We start from the raw sequence: 26109 nt of genomic DNA on the forward strand, positions 1-26109 counted from the left end.
CTCTGTCGATGAGGGCCTTCACTTCACTCTTCGTGGACTCCTCGAATGGGGCTCCAGGAGTCGTGATGATCCCTTTGCTTCGAAGCTCGGCGGCAAGCGCCCGGTCCGCTTCCTCCTTCGCGGACATGAAGACTTCGACACCGTCAGTCTCTTGGAGAAGGGCGATTCCGTTGAGGGGAGTCTTGCACGGGCGGCCGCGCGTTCGTCTGGGTGAAGGAGGCGCAGGCAACGAAGGGACTGGAGTCGCAACCACAATGGTGTCCTGCGTGGTGTCATCTCTGTTGCCGACAGGCGCCTCGTTAGCGATCGCATCACCTCGATCGTCAGGGACCGCGATGACATCATCTAGATCGAGGTGGTATGGCTTCACCACTGTCGATCTGAATACCCTCGCGCCGTTGGCATCGACTGTGCAGTTCTCGCCATCGACGGCGAGGAGGTGATAAGGACCGGACCATCCCCCCTTTTCACGCCACACGCGGACGAGGGATCCAATCTCTGCCACCTCCAGCGCAGAGGTATCTGGTTCTTTTCGAGCAGCCAACGCTTCGTTGACCTTTTTTGTCGCGTGAAGCTTCTTGATGGCTTCGCTCGCCTTCCTGACGGTGGCGGCACGCTTGACGATGTCTGGCGATGGGGGCGAATCATGAGTGAGTCGCGGGCAGGCGCCGAAGACCAGCAAGGTTGGGACTACGCCGTCCGGGCCTGCAGTATCGTCGATGGCCTTGAGCGCAGACTGGAGGATCAACTCTTTTGCCATCTCTGGGCAGTCACGTCGAATGACGTTATACGCCCTGCGCAGCATCGCGTGGTACCTCTCCACCTTGCCGATGCTGTGATGCGCCTCGACGGGAATGATCTTCAGGTCACAGGCCATTGCCTCAGCCTCCTGGTGGAACTCAGTGGCCACGAAGTTTCTGCCTGCGTCGGCAACGATCCAATCCGGTGGTCCTTGATAGGTGTCGATCCATGCCGACCGAAGGGCTTCCCACGCGGACTTCGCCGTCATGTCAGGGAGGAAGCGTCCAGCATTAAATGCAGTGGCCAGGTCGACGATGTGAAGGACGGGCACATTGCCGTCAAGGTATACAACGTCGACAAAGATCTCGTTATTGAACAGGCACTCGTCGCGAAGGGTAAACTTGAACCTCTGCGGCGCGCTTCCTAGAGGTCCCAGGAGCATCCATGGATGACCCCATTTACGGATCACTGGGACGGAGAGTCTGCCTTGGCGCAGGACGTTGGCCAGGTTGTCGAACTGGATATGAAGTCGATCCATATCTTGAAGACAGAGCAGAAATGGGGTATCGGCGGGCACGACGTGAAAGTCGATCGGCCCGAAAGGGGTGGCAACGGTGACAGTCCCCAGTGAGATGACTGGATCGCCTCGGCCGAAGCGGATCGTCGCTTGGCCGACTTGTGAGGTATCGATCGTCACTCCTCTGTGAAGTCGTTGAAGAGCGGTAACCTGGTACTGGCCTGCCGTGGAGAAGTTGGCCGCGCCAGTGTCCGGAAGGATCCCTTGAAAGACCTCTGATGAGTATCGATCAAGTGTGAAGGTCGTTGCTTCGCCCTTAGGCTCTTCACGGTATTCGTCAGTCTTCGTCAATCGGTGGCGGACGGACAGATCGGCAAGGTATGATGTGAGGGCGCCTCCGTCGAAGCTCCTCTCGCCGAAGAAAGCGGTGCTGACCATGAAGGTATTATCACACCCGCCCTCATCGAGGTCCGACTCGTCGCCGAATCTGACAGTAGTGACGAATATCCTCGTCGCTGGAGTTGTTGTAATCGCACCCTTCGTAGCTGGCAAGGAAGGACATGTAGGTGTTTTTCGACGAATCCTTCACGTACTTGTTGCTTTTGAACTTCGCGTAGGCCTCACTTTGTTCTTCTGCCGTGTGACACGTAGAGTAACAACCGTGCTTGTGGCAGACGTAGCACTTTTTGTCGGTCGGAGGGCCTCGGTCGCGACTGTTGCCCGAAGACGAATTGCCTTGTGAATGCCCTCTTCTCCCGAAGCGGTTGTCTCTGCCGGAGCCGCGGTATTGTCGATCGGTGACGTGCTGGTCGTTCCCCTCGGATGTGTATTGTCGATGAGGGACAACATGCATCGCGATCGCGATCGATGACCGAAGCTGTGAGCAGACCCCCTCAAGTGTTGGGGCCGGATTGTAAAGATAGAGATTGCACTCCTCGATTCCGGCGCAAGCATTGAGGAGCTGCATCTTCATTGCCTCGTCATTCTGCATGCTGTCTGGGAGTGCCGTCTGAATGACCTCAAGTCGCTCGATGAGGATCTCAAGGATCTCAGCCTTCGACTTGTCTGGGTTCTTCTCGCTTATGTGCGGGAAGGTGGTATCGTGCCATTCGGAGATGTAGGACTGCTTCATCTGAGGGGTCTCGAAGTGGTCCCGGACCATGTTCATCATGGTTGTGAAATCCTTGATACCAGGCTTGCAGATGCGTCGATAGTAGAAGTCGGCAGCCTTGCCGCGAAGCATCAACGAAAAGGCAAGGGCGTAATGCTGCGGCTTGATGTCGACCTTTGAGCAGGCGTCGAAGAACACTGCGACCTTCATATCGAAGACGTCATACATGTCTCCTCCGTACTTCATCTTGTCGGTGTTGAGGATACGGGCGAGATCTCCGAATTGCCTTGACTGCAGTCGATCTTCATCGTCGTTGCGGGTGGCAGTCATTGCTGGCAGCGACGGGCGTGGGGAGTCTCTTCGGCGCCGAGTGGCGTTCCGATCGAAGTGACCGTCGTGGACATCTTCGTCGGCGCTGAGGATGTACTCATCATCATCGACATCGTTCACAGTGAACCTCGCCGACCGTCGAGGTCGACTATCCACATAGGTGTGTTTCTTGATCGAGGCTGGGGGTATATCGCGCGCTGTTGACACCAGTCTCTGACGTCGCAGTCGGTCAGTTGTGTCCTCAAGCATCTCCTCCATGTGCTTGGCGTGGTCGACAGCCTCCTGTCGGTGGTCCCGGACTCGGGTCATGGTATCTCGGCGATCAGCCCGTGGCTGCGGCACCTTCGTGAAGATACTATTCGTTCCTGTGATGTCGCCCAGGAAGTCGTCATCCTGGATGGCGATCTTGAACTTTGAGGCGTCTTTAGCGACTTCCTCTACCTCATCGAGTGACCATTCGTGGTATTCTTGGTGTTCGAGGCATGCGAAGAAGTTGGTGGCAATGTTTTCTTGGTTCTTGGCCACGTACACACCTCGCTCGCGGAGGGTATCTCTCAAGCTCTCCTTCATGACATTCCCTGCAGCATGAAACACATCGTCGGTCCATCTGTGAAAATCTCGGACGAAGTGGCGCCAGAGATCTCGACTGACCAATCCGTCGTGTTCCCACTGGGCGATGGCGTAGGCGATGTATGAGCCGAGTTTCTTGGGCTCCGACTGGCCTGTGAAGACTTCGTCGACGTCGCCCCACGTCGTATGGTCAATGAATCGTGTGTAGGCTGAAGGGATGGGTAGGAGGTTGGGGGTTGTCGATCCCATCGCAACCAGCGGTTGTTGTGGGGGGTCCGATGGGTTGATCATTGTGATGAAAGATTAGACGGGTGATGAAAGGATGAAGGATAGGGTGAAAGATGTGATGGTGACGATGGTCTTCGCGAGAGCAGGGTCGCGTTGTCGTTATTTTCTCGCGTCTTGAAGGCCGTGATCCTCCAACTCAACCTCGTACTTGCGCTTCAGCATCTCGTTGTCAGCGTCAAGGCCTGCGGCTCTGGTGACGAGGGGGAAAAAGGTGAGGGATAAAAACTGTGGCAGGTGTTATATACTCCCTGCCGGGACGATGATGGTCATGATGGTCCGCGAATGGGTTTTCGAGTAAGGTGAAGGAAGGAAAAATTGGAAGGATGAAAATACTCGCCAAGCGAAGTCTGACTTGGCGAGATTGACGGTTAGCGTAATAGGACGCGACTTGAAGGTATCGTCAACGGCCGACTGAACGACGGACGAGACTGTTGCAGCAATTTCAGGGGCTCGCAATGAACCGCCGAAATTCTCTTCTTTTGCCTAGCGTATCTGTGTTTATAATCAACCACTGATCAGTGTGGCACAGATGTAAATCGATATATCGATGGGACTGGCGATAGCTTCACTTTTCGTTCGATTCGTTGGTGCAGCTATGTAGGAAGGAAGGATAACAAAACAAGGGTGCCCTGCCGCGGGCCCACGAAGTGGGTGGGTGGCCCATAGTGGGGCAATCCACCTTAACCCCGATCCTCCCGTTAACTCCGATCTGCCATTTGGCAGCCCCGATTCCCGCAAACCAACAGAGGCCCTGGGGTAAGTGACGCCTAGTATCTCTTCCGCTTGCGATAGGCCTCAATAGGCCTAGCCAGGCCCTCTACTCTCTTATCACGGTTTCTCTCTTAATACAAATGTGTCCCTTACCCAGCCAAAGTTTCTATTCAACCTCCTGCCGTGCCGCCTTGCTACGACGAATGGAACTTTCCCATACGGGTGAGGCTCGTGAAACTGTATCCGGCTTTGATTGAGGCCGTCTATGCTCTGGAACTGCCACACGGACCCGTATAACTTCTCTGCAGTAAACATACCAGTCGATGTCATTGCGTAGAGGAAGTCCTTCCACTGAACCTCCCCGGGCGTTGAGGTGACGGCAGGATCGAAGAAGAGTGCCCGAAACACCTTGAGTGCGCGCGCGTCAACCTGAATGAGAGGCACAGTAGCATCGTCGCTGGCTATAGTCCGTAGGCCTGCCGTGTTACCCTGAGGGGTCTCTTCTGCTGTGGCCGACTTGGTTTTGGTCTTGCGCTTTGGCGGAATTGGGGTCTGCTCCGAGCCCCCCTGATGCCTTCCTGGGAGCTCGAAGTATAACGTAGACAACGGCTTATAAATGGATTCGACCACGGCCTGCGTAGATCGATGCTGTTGTGTCTCGATGGTTGCTCCGTCCGGCTGCTGAACCCATTCCGGAGTGCGCTGCAAGCTGCGCTGCTGTGATAGGACTGACTCCAATGCAGTCCCTTTAAGACTCCCACATCCGTCATAGAGTAGACGATCAATGGCGGCCCAAAAGTCGTCGAGGTTGCTCTCGGCCTGGCGTAGAGCCTCTGTGTTTTCTTTGTTACGGCGCTTCTCCGATGGGTAGGCAAACTTGTTGCCTGATGGGTTACCCAATTCCGCGACACGGTGCAGGTTCTTTTCATCAAGAGCCGCTAGCATCCTTGCCCACGGCTTAGTCCGCTCCGTGAATTCCTGTCGGATGCCGGCTTCCCTGTCCACCATCATCGACTCGAAGCCTCGCGCCCACGGATGGTACATTTCAAGCTGGTTGATACACTGCGACAGGATGGAGAGATTGCCAATGTCCCTGGCGACTTGTGCAGAGACAAGCTCCTTCGCCTGTGGTTCAGCCTGTAACAGCCGTTCCAGTTCGTCTAGTAACAAGGGCAAACCCACAAAGAACAAATCCTGACCGTCGTCCCAAAGTGTGCGGAGGAGCCAAATCAGGTGGCTCTCGGTCTTGCTCATTTTGACGCCGCTCTTGGATCTTACTTGGATCATGGATGTGGTGATACTGACGGGGGGTTCGCGGACGAAGAATCTCCGCATCGGCGGGGAAGCGACTACTTTTTGCTTGAGCTCCTGCATGGGCCCCTTTGCCGTTTGGTTGAGATAATGGCGGAACTTGAGGATCGGCCCCAAGAACTCGCCAGGTAGGTCCTCCGTAGGCGAAAGTGACTGGGCGTACTTAGTATGTAGTTGCTGTAGCTCCTTTGCCTGGCGATGAAGCTGGCTGTAGGCTTCTAGTTCAAGATTGGCCGCAATAATACAACTCTTAATCACGCGACCCCAAAAGACATGCTGCCTCGGATGTGCAAGACTCGGGTGTGTGTCACCATTCAGGTCCTTGAGCATCTCTTGGCGATGTTCTTTGGCCTCGGCCAGTTGTTCGGCAAAGTAGCCCGGGTCCTCGCGAAGAGCCCAAACGTGGTCCTTTGCTACTTCCAACCTGGCCCGGAGTAGAGACTCGATTCGATTGAAATCAAGGCGTGCGGGCGGCCGATAGGGAGCTTCCGCTGCCATAACAGTCAGCGACGCAAACCCGCCCTTTTCGTTGTCGCTCTTTAGCTGGTGCCCCAGTTCAAGAGGAATCGCACCAGTAGTCAACATCGTAGAGGGAACATCGTGGAGAATGTGTTCACAACACTTGACTAGGAAACCGAGTAGCCTTTGCTGTGCTTCGAGGACCACGAGCCCCTCGCCTGGCATGAACTGCTTGCGACTGCACATCCAATCAAAGGCATCAGGGTGTTCGCTCCAAGCCAACAACTTGCCGTATTCCTTGGCGTTGCGGGCCCCATGGAGTATCATTACATACTCGTTGAGAAACACGGGAATGATCTTCTTTGTAATGACGCCGAGATGCATTGCTTCAAAGTCGGCGCCAGCGAATTCCGAGGGGTGGTTATGGCCCCGAGCGTGAAGCAGCAGTAGCAAGGACTTGGGCTTGACCAGGTCTTCTTCGTTGATATATGGCCAAACATAGCAGTCCCTAGCTACTGTGCTATTGTGCACCTGTCGGTTCGACTCTTTTCGAAAGGCTTCAAAGTCGGGCCGGTGGACCGTGGGCATGCCGTGACCCCAGGCGCGCGTCAAGGTGTCCAGCCTCTGATGCCTCTTCTTCCTGGACCACCGCTGCTGGATCGTGGCCTCGTGGCGAGCGAGGATGGCCTGTAATGTCTGGTAACTAGAGAGGATAGAGACGGATAGCTGCTGGGCGTCGCGACGAACATCGGCTGGGGATTTGAATGGAACAGGCGCTCCGAACATTTGGGCCATTGTGGCTGGATCAGACAAGTCCGGCATGGGATCCATGTCATCGCTGTCGAATTCGCTGTCAGCCATGAATGGGTTGAAACGATGGTCCCGTCGAGATTCCATGTTGTATGTAACAATGCGATGAGCGGCTACAGAGGTAGGGTGCCGTCCGGAATCAGTGTCTATGTGGGATGTAGGACGTAGGAGGTAGAACAAAGCCTAGTATTGCAAATATGCGTCGGTACAGAAGAACTACAGTCTGTTGCGTTGGCAGCTTGGCAGCGTTCGAAATTAAATCCCGCGTCCGTGCGTTGAGGTGGAAAATGTACACGTATGGCAATTGGCCATTTTTTTGCCCGCAAAGCAATAATTCTGCATTTTCCAACATTCGACTGCCGCATTTGCGAATTCGACATTACCAACCGCTAATATCGTGGCTACCCGAACCTATAATTATAAGCCTGCCCGCCCCTATCATTTTGATTCTGCAGGACCTTCTCCCACTTCCAGTCGCAGACGACGTTGTCGCCAGCTGGCTGATTGCTCCATTATTCATGTCACTACAGTGGGTGGTCAAAAGTATCCGAACGCACCCACTGCCGCCAACCACCCGCATTTTCACCACATGACTTGAACTGGCCAGAAAACTGCCAATTTTCGACTTTCTATGGTAAAACCATAGTTAAATTGAAGCCTAAAGTTTGCTCTTTAGTATCGTGTATACCAACCCTGTGCTCGAATAACAGCCTCAAGGCGCCGCGGTAATGACTCTATCAACGCCCGTATTCTCTCCTAGGGGATGGCATCCCACGCTGCATTCAATTGCTCCTCAAATTTACTGATATCTAACTCATTTCTCCTAAAGTTGAATGCTTCATGGTATAGTCTTTTCAGGTTATCCTTCATCATACGCCAGCAATGCTCAATTGGGTTTAGATCTGGCGAGTAAGGAGGCCAGTCAAACCAGGAGATCCCCTGATTAAGCATCCATTCGACGGTCTTTGAAGCATTGTGAATAGGCGCATTATCATGCATGAAATGCACAGTGCCATCCATATAAGGGATATATCCTTCCTCTTGACGGATGTTAAGATGCATTCCCATCATGGCTCGATGCTGTTCACCTAGACGTAGCATTTCTTTAACCTTATGTTGTACAACCATCTGGAAATTGTCTACATCGCTTCTGCTCGCTGCTTTTATAGAAGCATCAACAAGACCTTTCCAGATAAAACAGCAGAGCGACTCGTTGTCTGGACCTTGACTGACTGACTGAAGCCGCTGAAAACAGACGTTCCCCTTTAACGTCGGGCACCCACTTTTCGCCCACCCCCCCATTTCGCCCACCCATAAATCCCTCATCAGCACACCTAACCTCCAACCTCCTCCTTTTTCTAACCATCACAACATTTACAGTTTTTATCCGAATGGCTTCATTTTTTCAGCATACCTTTTTCTTGCCCTTATGAGCGCATATACCGAGTATGAGGTCAATCAGGCCTTGGAAGCAGTCGCCAATGGGCAGTCCCTCCGGAAAGCATCAATCGAATGGGGTGTGCCACGTTCAACACTTCGCAGTCGCATCAAGGGCTGCCAACCAAGGCAACTTGCCTTTGCTGACCATCAGAGACTCTCTATAGGTCAGGAGGCTAAGTTGGCTGAATGGATTCGCATTCAGCATGCCCTTGGTGTTGCTCCAACCCATCTGCAAGTGAAGCTATTCGCAGAGAGGATCCTCCATGCTATGGGGGATACAGAGCCTATAGGGAAAGGTTGGATAACAGCCTTTCTGAATAGGAATCCTTCAGTCAAGGTCCAGAGAAGTCGCCCTATCGATTCTAGACGTGTTAATGGGGCATCTACTGAGGTCATCAGGGACTGGTTCAAGCATCTCGCCATGCCAGAGATCATCAGCATTAAACCAGCCAACAGATACAACATGGATGAGACTGGTATCCTTGAGGGGCAAGGATCTAATGGGCTGGTGCTGGGCATGTCTGAGACGAAGTCTGTTCGCAAGAAACAGCCTGGATCAAGGGCATGGGTATCTATTATTGAATGCATCTCTGCCCTGGGCCACAGACTGCATCCCCTCATTATATATAAGGGTATAACAGTCCAGCAGCAGTGGTTTCCTTTGGATCTTGGCCCTTATGAAGGCTGGCAGTTTACAGCAACAGAGAATGGATGGACAACAGATGCCACTGCAGTTGAATGGCTGCAGAAGGTCTTCATCCCTCAGACTGTCCCTCAGGGCAAGGAGGAGGTTAGACTGCTGGTCTTGGATGGGCATGGGAGCCATACAACGACGGACTTTATGTGGCTCTGCTATATAAACAACATCCATCTATTGTTCTTACCACCACATACCTCCCATGTCCTCCAGCCACTTGATCAGTCAGTCTTTGGCCCATTAAAGGCAGCCTATAGGAAGGAGCTTGGATACCTTAGTCATTGGAATGACTCTACTGTTGTAGGCAAGAGGAACTTCCTAGGCTGTTATTATAAGGCTGCCCTGGCAGGGATGACGATCCAGAACATTAAAAGTGGGTGGAAATGGACTGGACTATGGCCTGTTTCTATGGCAAAGCCCCTTATGAGTCGTCTGCTGCTCCCATCAACACCAACACCATCAGCATCATCTCATCAGACCTGCAAAGGGCAGTCTGGAGGCAAGGAGGAAGTCAAGGAAGGCAGGGGAGCTGAAGGATGGGCTTCTGTATCGTCTGCAGTGGCATGGTCGACGCCAAGGAAGATGAAGGATCTGGCTGGCCAGTTGAAGCTATTCACAGAGCTGGATAATGATGCTAGTACTCAACGCCTCCTTTTCATAAAGGTGAAAAAAGGCTTCAGCGAGCAGTCCTATAAGCTGGCAACTGCCCAGCATAATCTTGAGCTCCTGCAGGCCCAAGTCACCAATAATGCAGCAAGGAAAAGAAGGACAGTCCAGATCGACCCAAACACCAAGTTCGCCAATATCAAGGACATCCAGAAGGCTCAAATTGAGGCTGGCGAAAAAGAGGGTATCACGGATGAATCCAGCGAGTCTGATTTACCTAGTGAAGCTGAAAGCTGTATTGTGGTGGCATCTAGACGAAGTCAATAGTTAATTGAACTTGGTGGTTATGATGGGGATAGCCTCATTTATGGGTGGGCGAAATGGGGGGGTGGGCGAAAAGTGGGTGCCCGACGTTACCAGCTTTCCTCCGGTTTTCACTGGCTTTAAGAGTGAAAGTTTGCACCGCGCTCTGGGACATGATTCGATACAAATCGTCAAAAAGTTTGTCGCCCTTAGATTATAAGTCTGTCATGAGCATAGGGCGCAGGAATCGTGTCTATAAGTGCCTCTTCCTTCTAGACTAACTATACAAAGGAAAGGGTCTGCTGGGATCTTTATATCCAGGCGAATGAAGGTATCATGAGTCGAATGAAACAGTGATGTGGCAGGAATGCCCCGATGAGGGCCGGGATAACCCGGATAGGTCCGGGCGAACCCGGACGGGCTAGGGGTATCACGACAAAATCAGTGTCAATTTTCTGCGCCTTATTGTCGCAAAAGGCTGGGTTCGCACAGAGTGATAGAGTCGCTGGGCACAGGTAGGGGTAGGTTGGCTGTGTTATTTCGACCTGTCGTCTCTATCCCCCTGTGGTGGAGTTGTTCTTCTTATTCAACTATCCCCTTCGTCTGTCCTCCCTGTGCAGGGCACCCAGGCCGCTGAACCCTGACGCTTATGGTTACAGTGGTGGTTGTGCCCAGTGTTTGTCGGTCCGGCCGGTAGAAGTCTCACAGCAGAAACAAGGCTGTTCAAAAATTGCACAAAATATTCATGACGGCTGTTCTTTGACGTTTTCAAAGCTGCTGCATATTTTTCGGCAACGATTTTGCGTAGTTCGATCGATGTTTCAATGTTCTTGATCACCTCGGCTGCTGTCTGTGGATTCAAGTACAAAGGAAGGTGGTTGTACCACTGTCTAAGCTTCCAGTCCTTCCAGCTAACGTAGGGCTGGTTCTCGAACAACTTACAGAAGGCTTGTTCCTCAGCTTTTTTGTATTGTAGGTAGAGCAAGCCTGTAGATGACATTGCTGTTGCTGGTCAAGGGTTACAGGCAATGCTGGGTTGGTAAAGAGCAAGTGAAGTAAATAGACAAGATGACCAACTAGATTGGCGGGAAATAATAATTAAAGTCTGCACTGTTGTTCAAGGGCTCTAGCGCAGGACTTATATGCGCCTACTAGGTATGCTGAAGTAAGCTGGGTTGGAGCTAAGCCTGGCAGCGCAGTCGTAAGGGGTCTTTGTTCTTGTTTGTAGCCTGGATCTAGTCAGCAGGGGAACAGATTGCAGTGCATACTAAGCTTGGAATGTATACCTAAGTCTTCTAGAAGAGGATACACTTACCTTCTGTCTCTTCTGCCTGAAGAAGTCAAGCCTGTCAAAGACCCCCTTCCTGCGCCTAGGGGAGGCACAGGCCCTTAGTAGTAGTGTCGGCAGCAGCAGCAACCAGCAAGGTCTCGTTGCTTATACACTATTTCTCATCCTTTTTATCAACTTCCTTTTTGTGCCCTAGGCACCTTCAAATGCGCGACATACATTGCAACGCACAAAGGTAGGTGTTGAAATGCCGACCGGATGATCAACGGGCAAGTTGACAAGGGCCTGGCTGGGCCAATCAGATCACGTAGATTCACCTCAGCCATATTGCAGCCTCCATCGACTGTCGCCCTTCACTTTAGACCTTCTCTTGTACATACCCAGCAATCCACAAATAACCTCATTTTTTGGGCAGTTCGTTGACTCGAGTGACCCTGTGATACCAACAGTAGGGGAGCCACTAACCCCACCTGCTTCGTGCCAAAGAAGCCACTAACGACATACACCATGGGCATCAGCCCCGGCCCCTGCTCCCGCAGAGCCGAGATCTCGAGCCTGCAATTATCAGGTCGTTTGTACGGCCACCGGGACGAACGCCGCCCAAGTATGCCGTGCGACCGCGCCTCTGAGTTCGCCTCTGGGACGACAGACAGGCCGGCCTTAGTTGTTATGGCCTTGTTATGGCCTATCCAACAGGCAGGCGCATCACACCAGCCATAGGAGCGCCCTGCCACCTGGCTAGGCCTTCGGCAGCCCTTTTCCTAGGCGCCTTAGGCCACCACGAAGCCCACTGCCTGGGACGAAGCCTACGGCAGTCCACTTTTGTGTCCTAGTGCCTCATTCTTATTCGTCACACCCTCCAATTCAACCGAATTTTCTTCATAGAGGCTAATATCCAGCCTCTTCCTATTAGGCTCTATATCTCCCATAGCCTGGAAAATCCTTTCTGCGATAGCTTCACTTGCAGATAGGTTGGAGCAGTGCCAAGGCATGCTGGATGCAAATCCATTCACCCAGCTTGGCCTCCTAACCTAAAGAGAGTCTCTGATGGTTAGCAGAGGCAACTGCTAAGTGCTGCCTTGTATTTGACGCCTGCAGCTTTGTATCGCAGTCAGTGCGCTTTGGTAGTGCTAGATACATACACTAAGTTCACTAGAAGTTGGTTGCTTGACCGCACGAGCGGCGACTTATGAGTTCTGATTACTTTACAGCACAACCTTTTCTAATGCACATCTTAGTGTATTCATGACAATAACAATGTTCTCTAGCCCTCGGTGGCGAAGGGCTGTCTGTTTATTCTCCGCTGCGGCGCTTTCTACATTCATGATCAACCTTGGTTTAAACACTCTGGGCTACGACCCAGCAAGCTGAAGCCCTTGAGGGTGGCATTGGTATTGTGTTAGATGGCAGTTGTTCTGCGATCAGAAGGCCTAATACAAGCGCTCACGTCGTCATCAACATCCTCAGCACCATTCCACTCGCTGAAAGTAACTATTGCATGCAGTGCTCACTAGCGCCAACTCGGTCCGAAATCGACTAACCCTAATTATGCAAACGAAATTGGTGTTCCTTCGGTGTCCGGGTATTTTTGTATCAGGTCGAGTTCGAGGTCCTTGAGAGCTCAATCACGGGCCTTCCTAAAGTTAGGGCATCGTCGCGTAGTCCCGGTATATCGGGACCATTGGAAAGACTGGATTGCACAATTTCCGCAGATGTTAAGCCGATCGCGAGTCGAGGTCGTAGGCTGTGTCGGTCCGGCGGCCAGCTGCAGATGTCGCGGCCTGATGAAACCTTTGCCCTAGTCACAGAGCCGGCGCGGTGTGCTACTCGACCATCAACCTCTGCGTCGGCGAAAGGCTATGGATCCGGGCGACACAGCAAAATTCGGTCGAAAGCTGAGTGTTTTCGACATCCAGTGTCCTGCATGCGTTGATTGGTGCAGGAACAGGCATCGTAAGGTGGTCCAAGCTCCCTTAGGCAATACATATTACGAAAAGGGTGGCCAAGTTGCGGACGCGCATCCCCGCATTGCATACCACCACCATTCATCACAGACGCCCTGCCGATGGCTGGGAGATCAACGACAACGATGGCGCCGCCATCGAGTGACAACCACGACGATGATGTAGTCTTTATGGGTTCAAGAACAGGTACGTGGTTTCTAAGTAACGCTAACCGGCGCTGACGAGGACATAGTAACGAAAGCAGCAGTTCAGGTAGAGCACTGCGATGATCTTCGACCCCGCGCAAACGGCAGAACGCAACCGTCTGGGCCATCGTCCAAGAAGAATAATCGAAAGCAAGCGTCATCACGCAGAAGGCTATATGCGAAAAAATCACGCATCGAATACGTTCACGTTGGCTGGATAGCATCTGCGCACAATCAGTCGCAAGAGGTCTACGGACACCTTGATAGAAGTGAGCAGGTAAAATACAGGCTCGGCTCGGTTCCCCGCGATCGCAAGACCATCAAACATAAAGATATTCGTTTTATTCCCATATTCCAAGGGTTGAGTCCGGATAGTACACGTAAAAAGTTGTCAGGGAAAGTGCAAAGGGCGAAGAACGAACGTCTTCGGGGCGAGATATGAGGTGCCTGCATTGCATCGTGGTCCGTCTCATTGATATTGCGCGCATTAGCGCTCCTTCCGAGGTAGTCGTTCTGACCGGACCAGGGCTCGCCTTTCTGGCACCGTCTCATACATAGGCAGATTAGAACATGTCAACCCGATCACCTTTCCACTATTAGGCATATCCGGAGCGAAGTCGAAGTCATACACAACATCCACGTCTCTTGATCGAAGCAGCATCGATTTGTCTCGGGATTGAACGTACGACTTGTCAGGGCGACAGGGGGCAGGCGGCAAGCGGCAGAAAAAAGGTGCCCACCTGACCACCTTGGGAAGGGCAAAAAGAGGGGCAGCTGCCACCCAGAGACTGATAATGGTACCTAAACTACGGAGCAGTCTGAGTGTGTGTTGCAAACACAGTAGGCAGCTTCAATTGCAACCTGTGTCTTGCTAATTCCTCCAGCCTGACGAGTTTCTCTTGGTTTTGACGTTTCTCCTGTGTAAATCAATTATTGCAGAGTCTCTTGGTGAACACAGTCCTTGCTGTTATCAAGGGGGGCAAACATGTGTATCATGTCATTTCTATTGAGGGGTAAGACGCAGCGAGCCGCACTTGTGAATGGCACGGGGCGTGCTGGAATACAAAATTGGGCTTCGGTACAGTCTTCTCGTCGTCGGTGCTGATGTCGTCGATGGCTTGGCTCTCAGCACCTTCAACTACCGGCTTCTGCAGGGGGATGTTCACCTCGAATAGGTAAGTCTTCTCCCGACGCATCGTAGTCTCTGAATTTCCACATGATCTTGAGATTATGGCCTTCGGCGTTTGACTGCTCGACGACTCCTCAGGCGGAACAAAGAAGCTGCTGGTTCATGGCGATGCGGAACTCGCCGCCGCTACTGACGGCGCCCTCTCACTGCGCTTCCTCATTGTGGTAGAGAGCGAGGCGAATAGTATTGGTGGCCTTGTTGAAATTGAGGTTCTCGGAGCGGAGAATACTTTGGAACTCGTCCCACTTGCATTCCACTGCAAAGCGCTCCAATACAGGGATCGACGCGGGCGGCAACAGTAGAGTTTGCATCATGTCTTTGCACTTGCTTGCGGCAGGATCTATTAAAGGATCCCTGCCGTTGGAGGCTGTACGGCCCACGCTAAGACCCGCCGCCTTCCTGACACTTATGTACCCTGTTTTGCTAGGTTGCAGCACGTAGTTTAATTGAACAGCCACAAGGCGCTGAGCAACAGGACCATTCGCATCGTCGCCCCTAGCAGAGACTACGAAGTGTGAGATGTCCCTACCCTGGTGGGAAATTCGTATACAATATTGCAAGCTACCGTGTCTCCTAACGTATGCTACCTCCCACGGCTCTTTCTCTCGGAACTGAATGTTCTTGCTGATGCTGCGCCTAACTGAAATCGCAAGCATGCCAGCCTCGGAACCGATCATAGCATTGCAGGACTCTGCCGCACGATGCAGCAACATTAAGTCAGGTGCCTCGCCGACACCAGCCGCAGCCATAAGAATGTAACCAACCACCCAAGGCAACTCGGTGTCCTTCTCCTCCGTGTAGGCAGGTTGGTACGGCTCTCTCGGAACAGAGTCGCAAGCCTCTTTGACAGATCGAAGGAGGCTCCAACACCAGCGGTGCGTTGCTAGGTACGGGAACGCCATCTCGAGAGACTCGCATTCCAGTGCCACAGAAAGTGTGGCAGCAAGTCCCTCAGGGACAAGGCCGCCGGTGGTCCAGTCTTTCCTGGCGGTCCTAGCCTTGGCTTTCTGCTTCCGCAGTCGATCTCTGGCCCTCAGCTCTTGTGGATTGTCAATTTGCGTCATGATCAAGTCTCCGCTGCCAAGCGAGCCCTTCTGCTGGTAGGCCCTGCGTGCGACGATGTTGAACATAGACGACACAGGGCGCCCTCGTTGATGCCCTGCATCGGCGGCGTCTTGTGAAGGCGGCGGCCGAGACCCCCATCTGAAGGCAGAATTTTTGAAAACAATCTTCCACCGTCTTCGGGCGCCCATGCCCAACCCAGAAACTCGAGTCGCCAAGCATGGTCAGCACAACGTCCACATCGGCCCACGGGCCGTCTGACAGGCCGGTCCTTTGCAAGGCATTGTACAGGTGAGCGGTATACGTGATGGAGCCCCAAGCATTGGCGACAGCGAGACCAACGTCGTACATCTCCGCGCGGAGACGGAAGAGGAAAAGACCGCTCAGGACAGGGGAATAGATCAAGATACGATGGACCTCCATCTCTGAGGGCACAGTTCTGCCCATCCGTGCATACAACTCTGCCTTGGCGCCGTGCACCGGGTCCTCGCCCATCCATTTTATCAGACGACTGAACTCTCGCAGCTTGCGGTCATTGAAGGAAGGCCAATGGTCGATCTTTAAGTTTTCATGAAACTCTTGGTGGCGTTCCAATGAATTGACCATTACGCCACTTTCCTTGGCCATAGCCTCAAAGCTCCATTGCGTCGCAGCACGAATCGTATGGTGAATGTCTAGGAAGATCTGGGCCGTCAACACAAGCTGAAAAGAAACATCAGGTGTCTTGTCGAATCTTCTCATCTCGCGCAGAAACTCGTCCTCGACTGGGTAGTTTGGGATTAACCGAATGAAGGTAATGAATTCTGTGAAAAATTCCATAGGGATGATTGTGTCTTCCTGGAACTTCTCCTGACCTGTCTGAGGTACGGTTGCTGTTGGGGTCGTATTTACCGAACGTTGGCAAATGGTGTCGGTCTTCAACGCAGACCTGTGCGGCTGTGGTGGTTGGCGGAAACACGCTCTTGGCTCCCTCTTCTTGTATTCAGCTCTCATAGCGCATAAGAGCGACTTTCATCTTGCTAAGGAGATGCACCTCATTCTCAAAGAGGTAGATTGGCTGGTGTGGGATGCGACCGTTCAGGAACTGCTGGGTACATCGCCTTACCTGCGGATTGACCGCGATTTCACTAATATAGAGAGCTTTGCCTCAGCCGGCTCAACAAGATCTACTTACTATTCTGGAAGACCCTGCTCTGCGGCTACATGTCTTGTTGGAACCAGCACGGCTTGTTCTTTCACAGCAACTCTGCGTTGCTAGCCAGCTTAAACGTCTACATTGCTGTCAACCTGACGGCAATGCAGGTCGGCCTGGTTACAGAGGCTGTCCAAGGCAACAACCCTACCAGTCGGCCTCATACGGCTTCACCATCTTCTCCATTGTAGGACCGCTGGCTGCTGCAGGTCTAATTGTTCATTGGCAATTGGGTTGCGACCCTGCGATACAGCAGGAAGAGGTTAGAGCGAATCAAGGGTCAGTGAAGCTGCGCCTCGTCTAGGCCGCCCACTGCTTACACCCGTTTCTACCGACAGCGTGGGATTGGTAGTCTCGCTGAGTGGATAACTTACTCCATTTGGTAGGCGCACCGGCCTCACTGCATCACACTATTTCTTCTTGGCACGAGACGGGAGCTTGCCCTTTGCTGTCGCGCCTAGGCCTTGGTCTAAATTAGGCATATCGTCCAAGAGGCGTCCGCCACTTCGCGCATGCGTCCCCGAAGTCCTCTCTCGAGAAGCTCCGGTGGGAGACTGCTGATAGGCATGTAATCACATTGGCTGGCGGCGCCAAGCTGTGATCTCGCACACAAGCAAAGTGCTAGCTTGTCTTGCACACAACTCCAACTTAGACCGCGCTGCTTTGCATTTAGCGCAAGGCACAGCAAGAATCAAGCCCAGATCTAGCGTTTATTCCGCCACACCCTCTTGGGTCATTAATGCCTACGTGCCAAAGTGTGATGACCGCATGTGCAGATGCAACCTGTGCGCTTTGTATACTGCTTACATTCCAGTTTAATTGGATATAATACGAGTGACGTTTTTCTATCTTGGCAGATAAGCGGCAATGATTGGATGCAGACGCGCTGTGCGCCACAGGGTTGAGCTTCACTACCGTTTCATTCGCCCAGGCGGGATTACATGCGCCGGCTGACCGATATCCAAAAATGGATGACAAGGAGATCGATCATCGATTGGCTGTCATCCACAACTGGTTGTGGACTGTGGGCGGCCCATGCCACCCCGTCGGCTCCACCAGCAGCGCCTGCTCAACTGCGAGACCAGGATCACTAAGAAGCTGGAGATTCCTCCGTTGTCACACAGTGCCCGTGCCCCACGCAGCTGTGGTGATTGGCGGGAATGCGCTCTTGGCTTCGTTTTGAGCGAATAGAGAACCGGATGTGTTGAAGGAGGTGTGATTGCGCTGCGCCGCAGTAAGACAGCATTAGGCAACATTCAGTCCTACGCCGAAAAGCGCATCACGTCAGCTAATCTGTCCCGTGACCTGCTTAACCCGGAGATTTCTTAGCAGCCGCCACGAACCTGTATGTAAGCTCTTTTTATCTCTCTAGCCGACCTAATCAACTTTGTCCCTTCATCGCATGTTGAACACTGGCAAGCACCTAGCATAAGCCTTCCTCTCGTACCTATTGCTACTTCACTTGCCGCAACAGCTTGCCAACGTAAGCCTCAAAAAAGGCCACGCCAGCTGAGATGTTTCAAACAATAGGTGGAGTGCAATCTGTTGCATTCACTCTACTGGCTTTCGTTACTGCTGGCGTCTATTTGTGGTTGTCGGCGAAGACGAGGCAACTGTCAACCTCGCGACTACAATCCACAGCGGCACAGGAGCGCCCTGTTGATGCACTGACGCTAGAGACAGATGAGGTTCGTCAACCCGATCGCTGACCAGTAGCATACTGACGCCGTACAGACTCGTGTTCGACCGCCTCTTGAAGTACTCTACCCTAGGCCGACCGACTCTGCTAATGACGATGCTGAGGTTGAGTAAGTCATGGAATCGTCTTCCGAAAATGTCGGTCTAACCAAGACAGCATCATTGCTGTACACGGTCTCGGTGCAAACGTGGACTGGTCCTGGACCTGGAAGGAGGGCGGAAAGCACGTCAACTGGCTTCGGGATCCCGACATGCTGCCGGCGAAGGTGTCCAAGTCACGGATTATGATGTACAATTACGATTCGAAGTGGCATGTGGGCGCCCCGAAAACGCGCCTCCAGCTCTGCGGCGAGGAGCTCATACACGCCGTACACTCATTCTGCGGCGGCGCCTTCAAGCGTCCGATTATCTTTATTGGCCATAGCCTAGGTGGAAATGTCGTCGTCAATGTGAGCTCATATCGTCGTTCTTGCACGCGTTTGGCTAACTTGCGCTGTTGAGGCCCTTTTATACGCTAGCGACAGGAAAGAGTACAAGTATTTGTTGGAGGCGACGGCAGGCGTAGTATTGCTAGGCGCGCCTCTTCGGGGCACGAAATGGCAAGTTTTCGTTGACTCCCTTGCTCAGCTGATGGGTCCAGCAGGGTCGCACCGTGGGATTACCAAAGATCTCGAGTTCGACGGGTTCGAGCTACAGGACAGGCTGCATCGCTTCTGCCGGCTACGAAATACCCTGTCGACACCCGTCTCCTGTTTCTTTGAGCTCTACGAAACGGACTACGGGAGAAGGTTTGGACTGAGCGGAGTGGCGAGAGGAATGGTATGTGACACCTAGTGAGCCTCTCAAATTTAATCTCACATCCTCAGATCGTGGAAGAGGCATCCGCTTGCATCCCAGGCCTCGACAGATACGCCCTTCAAGCGGATCACCTGAAGATTAACAAGTACCGCGGTCCAACCGACCGCGGATTTCTGAGTGTCTCAGGTGTGATCGTCGAGATGTGTGCCAATGCGAATGACGTCGTTACGCGTCGGCAAGACCGTAGGTGTTTTCCTATCTTGTTTTACTGTATACTAACTTCGTCAATAGCAAGGAACATCATTACTGATACTGCTTGTAAGTTCTACTAATACCTGTTGTTGCTGGGCTTTACTGACACTGCTAAGACGCATTGAAGCAGAAACCTGATGCTGCTGCCTGCTTACGTGACCTCTTTTTAACTGACCCGCTTGACGACAGAAAGGCATTGAAACGCAAAAAAGGACAACGTGCTCGTGGCACTTGTGAGTGGATCATGGGTGCTGAAGAGCTTACACACTGGCTTGGTTCCGGCCGTACAGGCTGCTCAGAGGGCCCGTCAACTCAGGTCCTTTGGCTCCATGGGAACCCAGGGACAGGAAAGTCTACCACGGCCATCTTTCTCACTGAAGAGCTATCAAAAGCATTTACCACCACCACCCAGAAAACTGTGGCATACTTTTTCTGCGACTCCGGATTCGACACACGGAGGACAGCCACATCAGTCGTCAGGGGGCTTCTGCTTCAACTCGTCCAACAACAACCACAGCTTCTCGACTATGTCTTACCAAAGTATAATGAGCGTGGACCGGCTCTTTTCGATTCATTTGATGCTCTTTGGGCAATCTTTATGAACGTGGCGGCGGATAAACACACTGGCGAAAAGTACTGCGTTGTTGATGCGCTGGATGAGTGTGATCGGGAATCTCAAGCCACCCTGTTGCAACAGCTCAAGGAAACATTTCAGGGCCAGCATGCACCGCCTAATGTTCGCATACTAGTCACTAGTCGGCCGTATCCCGAGATCCGCCAGCACCTGGGAGATTTTGCAAACAAGGACTTAGCTTCCTATCCTGAGGCAAAGCGAGACATTGAACAGTGCATTGAGGAAAGAACGGCAGACCTGGTCAAAGCCAAACACTACACCAACAAGGTCCAAACACGGGTCAGGAATATCTTAAGAGAAAAGGCTGACGGTACTTTCCTCTGGGTTGGCTTGGCTTGCGAGGAGCTTAAGGCCGTCCCTTCAAAAGACGCTGTCCAAGTGTTGGAAAACATACCTAGAGGTCTTACCTACCTTTATAAGAGGCTTCTTGACTCGGCATTTGAACAGAATGCGGGAGCCGACGGAATTCGACGCATTTTGAGCTCTGTTGCCGTCTGCGTACGGCCACTGAGTGTGTTAGAACTCTCAGAAGCTTGTCAACTTCATTTGGAGGAAGACGACGAGCAGACCCGGATTCAGTTCACACGAGATCAAATCGAGTCCTGTCGGCTCATGGTGGTCATCCAGGATGACAAGGTACTGTTACTGCATCAGTCTGTAAAGGACTTCTTGACTGGGGCTGAAGCTGGCTATTTCATCAACGATCTTAAGGCACACGCTGATATTGCTTACCGCTGCGTGGATATCCTTATTAAGAGTTTTCATGATAAGAAGGATTCAAGTGGCCCCCTCTTAGGATACGCAATTGACCAATGGCCAAATCATGGGCGCATGGCGAAGTCGGAATTTGAGGTCAAGGCATCACAGGCAGAGTTCTTTGCTATAAGATCCGAATGTCGTGAGGACTGGCTGAGAGCGTATTCTTCACGTTTTCCTTTTCAGAGAATGGCAAAGAAATCCTCAATTTTGCATGTTGCTGCAAAATGGGGGATTGCAGCTCTGCCGCAGTATGTGGCTCGGTTAAAAACGAAAGATCTCGACGCAGGAGGAACCATCAAGCTGGTCAATCGTAACGATTCGAGAAGAAGAACGGCAATGATGCAAGCCGCAGGCTCGGCTTATCTAGGTGTCTTGCCCCTACTCTTGAATTTAGGAGGGGAAGTGGCGCCACAGGTGGTAAAAGCCGCAGCCGGAAACGAAACAAACGGCAGGGAAGTCATGGCACTACTTCTCGACCGGCGAGGCGACCAGATTACCATCACTGAGGAGGTGGTACAGGCTGCGGCAAAAAACGATAGGAACGGCAAGGAAGTCATGGCACTCCTTCTCCGAGGCGCTCAGATCACCACCACGGCGAAGGTGGTATCTATTATCGCCAGAGAGTTTGACATGGAAGTCATGGAACTACTTCTCGACCGGCGAGGCGACCAGATTACCATCACCGAGGAAGTAGTAGAAGCGGCAGTGAGAAACAAGAGAAACGGCAAGGAAGTCATGGAACTACTTCTCGACCGGCGAGGCGTCCAGATTACCATCACTGAGGAAGTGGTAAAAGTAACAGCAGGAAACGAATGGAGCGGTAAAGAAGTCATGGAACTACTTCTCGACCGGCGACGCAACCAGATCACCATCACCAAGGAAGTGGTAAAGGCGGCGGCAGGAAACCAAAGGAGCGGCAAGGAAATTTTGGCCCTGCTTCTTGAACGGCGACGCAACCAGATTGCCATCACTAAAGAAGTAGTGAAGGCAGCAGCAGGAAATGAGGTGAGCGGAAAGGAAATTATGGCACTACTACTTGGCCGGCGAGGCAACCAATCTACCATCACGGCAGAGGCGGTAAGTAGTATTGCTAGAGAGTTTGATGAGGAAATCATGGCAATGCTTCTCAAACGGCAAGGCAACCAGATCACTATTACTGCAAAGGTGGTAGAGGCTGCAGCAGGAAACGAATGGAGCGGCAAGGTCATGGAACTACTTCTTGACTGGCAGGGCGACCAAATCACAATCACTGAACGGGTGACAACGACCGCAGCAGGAAACAAAAGGAACGGCAAGGAAATTATGGCACTACTTCTTGACCGGCAAGGAGACCAGATCACGGTCACTAAAGAAGTAGTAAAGGCGGCGGCAGGAAACCAAAGGAACGGCAAAGAAATTATGGCACTACTTCTCAACCGCCGAGGTGCCCAGATGACCATCACCAAGGAAGTGGTATCTGTTATTGCTAGAGAGTTTGATGAGGATATCATCACAGTGCTTCTCAATCAGCAAGGCGCCCAGATTCGTATTACTAAGGAAGTGGTGAAGGCCACAGCGCAAAACAAAGGGAACGGACAGAAAGTCATGGCACTACTCTTCAACCAGCGAGGCAACGAGATCACCATCACTGAGGAGGTAGTAAAAGCGGCAGTAACAAACAAGAGAAACGGCAAGGAAGTCATGGAACTACTTCTCGACCGGCGAGGCGACCAGATCACCATCACTGCGGAAGTGGTACAGGCTGTGGCAAAAAACGAGAGGAACGGCAAGGAAGTCATGGCACTCCTTCTCCGAGGCGCTCAGATCACCATCACGGCGGAGGTGGTATCTAGTATCGCCAGAGAGTTTGATATGGAAGTCATGGAACTACTTCTCAACCGGCGAGGCGACCAGATTACCATCACTGAGGAGGTGGTACAGGCTGCGGCAAAAAACAAGAGGAACGGCAAGGAAGTCATGGCACTCCTTCTCCGAGGCGCTCAGATCACCATCACGGCGGAGGTGGTATCTAGTATCGCCAGAGAGTTTGATATGGAAGTCATGGAACTACTTCTCGACCGGCGAGGCGACCAGATTACCATCACTGAGGAGGTGGTACAGGCTGCGGCAAAAAACAAGAGGAACGGCAAGGAAGTCATGGCACTCCTTCTCCGAGGCGCTCAGATCACCATCACGGCGGAGGTGGTATCTAGTATCGCCAGAGAGTTTGACATGGAAGTCATGGAACTACTTCTCGACCGGCGAGGCGACCAGATTACCATCACTGAGGAGGTGGTACAGGCTGCGGCAAGAAACAAGAGGAACGGCAAGGAAGTCATGGCACTCCTTCTCCGAGGCGCTCAGATCACCATCACGGCGGAGGTGGTATCTAGTATCGCCAGAGAGTTTGATATGGAAGTCATGGAACTACTTCTCAACCGGCGAGGCGACCAGATCACCATCACCGAGGAAGTAGTAGAAGCGGCAGTGAGAAACAAGAGGAACGGCAAGGAAGTCATGGAACTACTTCTCGACCGGCGAGCCGCCCAGATTACTATCACTGCGGAAGTAGTAGAGGCCGCAGCAGGAAACGAATGGAGCGGTAAAGAAGTTATGGAACTGCTCCTCGACCGGCGAGACGACCAGATCACCATCACTGCAGAGGTGGTAAAGGCGGCAGTCGGAAACAAAAGGAATGGCAAGGAAGTCATGAAACTGCTCCTCGACCGGAAAAGTGACCAGATCACCATCACTGAGGAGATAATAAATGCTGTAGGAGAATACGGAAGTACGTCGGACCGCCTGCAGTTTATGCTACTACTTCTTGACTACGACGTAGGCGTCGAAATCCAAAGCAGTGAGGAGGCGATAACAGAGGACGAAGATGAAGTTATATCACTTCTAAACCAGCAAGGCAACCAAATCACAATTACTGAGGAGGTGGTAAACGTTGCAGCAGGAAACCAAAGGAATGGCAAAGAAGTTATGGAACTACTTCTCGACCGACGAGGCGACGAGATCACCATCACTGCAGAGGTGGTAGAGGCCGCAGCAGGAAATGAGGAGAACGGCAAGGAAGTCATGGAACTACTTCTCGACCGACGAGGCGACGAGATCACCATCACTGCGGAAGTAGTAGAGGCCGCAGCGGGAAACGAATGGAACGGGGGAAAACTCATGGAACTACTCCTCGACCGACGAGGCGACGAGATCACCATCACTGAGGAGGTAGTACAGGCCGCAGCAGGAAATGAGGAGAACGGCAAGGAAGTCATGGAACTACTCCTCGACCGACGAGGCGACGAGATCACCATCACTGCGGAAGTAGTAGAGGCCGCAGCAGGAAACGAATGGAACGGAGGAAAACTCATGGAACTACTCCTCGACCGGCGAGGCGACCAGATCGCCATCACTGAAGAGGTAGTACAAGCCGCAGCAGGAAATGTATGGAACGGCACGGACGTTATGGCACTACTCCTCGAACGACGAGTAGAATTTGCGGATGGATGGACGCCGCTTAATGCAGCTTCGATTGTCGGTCACCTGGAGGTTGTTAGGCTAATTCTTGCCAAGGGGGCAGATGTCACAGCGGCCGACGAGGACGGATGGACAGCCCTCCACGAAGCCTCGGCAAATGGCCACCTCCAGGTTGTCAAGCTGCTTCTCGACAAGGGAGCAGACATCACCGCGGCTGACAAGTGGGGATGGCCGCCGCTCAGCTTGGCATCAAACAGCGGTCATGTTGAGATCGCCCAGCTACTTCTCGACAAGGGGTCAGATGTTACAGCGGCCGACGAGGATGGAATGACAGCCCTCCACGAAGCCTCGGCAAATGGCCACCTCCCGGTTGTTAAGCTGCTTCTCGACAAGGGAGCAGACATCACCGCGGCTGACAAGTGGGGATGGCCGCCGCTTAACTTGGCATCAAATAGCGGTCATCTGGACGCGGTCCAGCTGCTGCTTGACAAAGGAGCAGGCGTCTATGGTATGGATAACGATGGTCGGACAGGCCTTTTTCATGCAGCAAGGCGAGGAGATTGCCAAACCGTGCAGGCTTTGCTCTCAAATAAAGCATCGGTGAATTTCAAGGACCGTTATGACGCAACACCACTAATTGCAGCCTCAAGAAACGGCCACGCAAATACAGTAGAGATTTTGCTTGAGGCAGAGGATATCTGTATCGACTGCAGGGATAAATTAGGCCAAACCGCGTTATGCTGGGCGAGGAAGAGCGGAAATGATTCAACAGTGCAACTTCTGCTCCGACATTTCGAAGGGGCAGGGCCTCAAGGCAGCAGTGCACACGGATTGGCGGACAACAATTCAACTCCGTTTGATTTGGATTTGAGCTGGTGCAATGTCTGTACTATTTGTATTCCAGATGGTAAGGCATATTACCAGTGCAAATCTTGTAATGCAGGTGACTTTCAGATCTGCCTGGATTGCTTTGACGTTGGTGTTGCATGCCAGGACAATGCTCACAAATGGGCATTGCATGAATCAGATTAGATAAAGTGTTATTTGCCTTTTATAGAGTCTTACTGTTTGATCCAAAAGCCGTTGAGAGAGTGAAGCTAAAATGTTGGTTGGCGGAGGCTGAATTTGAGTGTAGGATGGCGCTAGGAAAGAGAGTCTGCACGTCTCCTTTAGGAGGCTGGATAGAACATTTGTTTCATTCCAGCGTTACAAAAACTTTGTTTGACCTGCAAAAGGCAATATCAAGTCTTTATTAGGTTAAATTTTCAGCAATTTGCAGACTAAATGCGCGTTATTTAGTTAAGGTTTTAGTCAGCATAAACTAACCAGCTAATTTACCCTAGCAAACGGCGGTAGATCGCAAGGCACTGGGGCATTCATTCATGCGCTAAGAGTATCCGTAGGATTCTTTATGACGGCTGTGGAGCGCCGTTGACCCGGGCCGGCCATCAGGCTCTGAGTTTGCCTGGGACGATGACGACCTATTGGATAGGTTGCAGGCTATGTCAACTTACTGATCTACCTCTAGTTCGTTGTGTCTTCTAGCGTCCCCTGCTTTGCTCTCATCTGGCTTCAATAGAGGGGTCCATCCGCCCCAGAGTGGCTCAAGTGCCATTGTGGCTGACACATGTAGCTGATCGAGAAGGCGGGCCAGGGGTACCGGGCCCAAAAACCAGACTTCCAGCACTAGGCAGGTTGTCATGGTTGGTTAGGTGAATGGGTGGATGGATGGATGGAT

The 26109-nt window shown here is 52.3% G+C and overlaps 5 protein-coding genes across 5 annotated transcripts; 1 reads left to right on the forward strand and 4 right to left on the reverse strand.

The window, feature by feature from the left end:
* Window positions 1-1434: 1434 nt before the first annotated feature.
* On the reverse strand, window positions 1435-1696 carry CH63R_14424 (uncharacterized protein; the record flags this gene model as incomplete). Its single annotated transcript, XM_018309398.1, is given in 2 exon segments — window positions 1435-1468; window positions 1476-1696. Coding segments are annotated over 2 exon segments (255 nt in total).
* Window positions 1697-1718: 22 nt separating this feature from the next.
* Window positions 1719-3560, reverse strand: CH63R_14425 (Glycosyl transferase; the record flags this gene model as incomplete). The annotated part of the gene is made up of 1 exon (XM_018309399.1): window positions 1719-3560. One exon carries the CDS (start codon window positions 3558-3560, stop codon window positions 1719-1721), a length of 1842 nt encoding a protein of 613 aa, XP_018150642.1.
* Window positions 3561-4434: 874 nt separating this feature from the next.
* CH63R_14426 (uncharacterized protein) lies at window positions 4435-6833 on the reverse strand (the record flags this gene model as incomplete). Its single annotated transcript, XM_018309400.1, has 2 exons — window positions 4435-4505; window positions 4586-6833. 2 exons carry the CDS (start codon window positions 6831-6833, stop codon window positions 4435-4437), a joined length of 2319 nt encoding a protein of 772 aa, XP_018150643.1.
* Window positions 6834-14323: 7490 nt separating this feature from the next.
* CH63R_14427 (Ank-repeat protein mbp1) lies at window positions 14324-16575 on the reverse strand (the record flags this gene model as incomplete). Its single annotated transcript, XM_018309401.1, has 4 exons — window positions 14324-14612; window positions 14668-15050; window positions 15108-15723; window positions 15845-16575. The coding sequence occupies 4 exons, from the start codon at window positions 16573-16575 to the stop codon at window positions 14324-14326; spliced, it is 2019 nt and encodes a 672-aa protein (XP_018150644.1).
* A 1882-nt stretch (window positions 16576-18457) lies between these two features.
* On the forward strand, window positions 18458-25403 carry CH63R_14428 (Pfs domain-containing protein; the record flags this gene model as incomplete). The annotated part of the gene is made up of 6 exons (XM_018309402.1): window positions 18458-18462; window positions 18509-18582; window positions 18626-18921; window positions 18974-19291; window positions 19339-19513; window positions 19639-25403. The coding sequence occupies 6 exons, from the start codon at window positions 18458-18460 to the stop codon at window positions 25401-25403; spliced, it is 6633 nt and encodes a 2210-aa protein (XP_018150645.1).
* Window positions 25404-26109: the final 706 nt, after the last annotated feature.

Source organism: Colletotrichum higginsianum, chromosome 11 (assembly GCF_001672515.1).
Source record: "Colletotrichum higginsianum IMI 349063 chromosome 11, whole genome shotgun sequence".
In the NCBI taxonomy this organism is placed as follows: Eukaryota; Fungi; Ascomycota; class Sordariomycetes; order Glomerellales; family Glomerellaceae; genus Colletotrichum; species Colletotrichum higginsianum.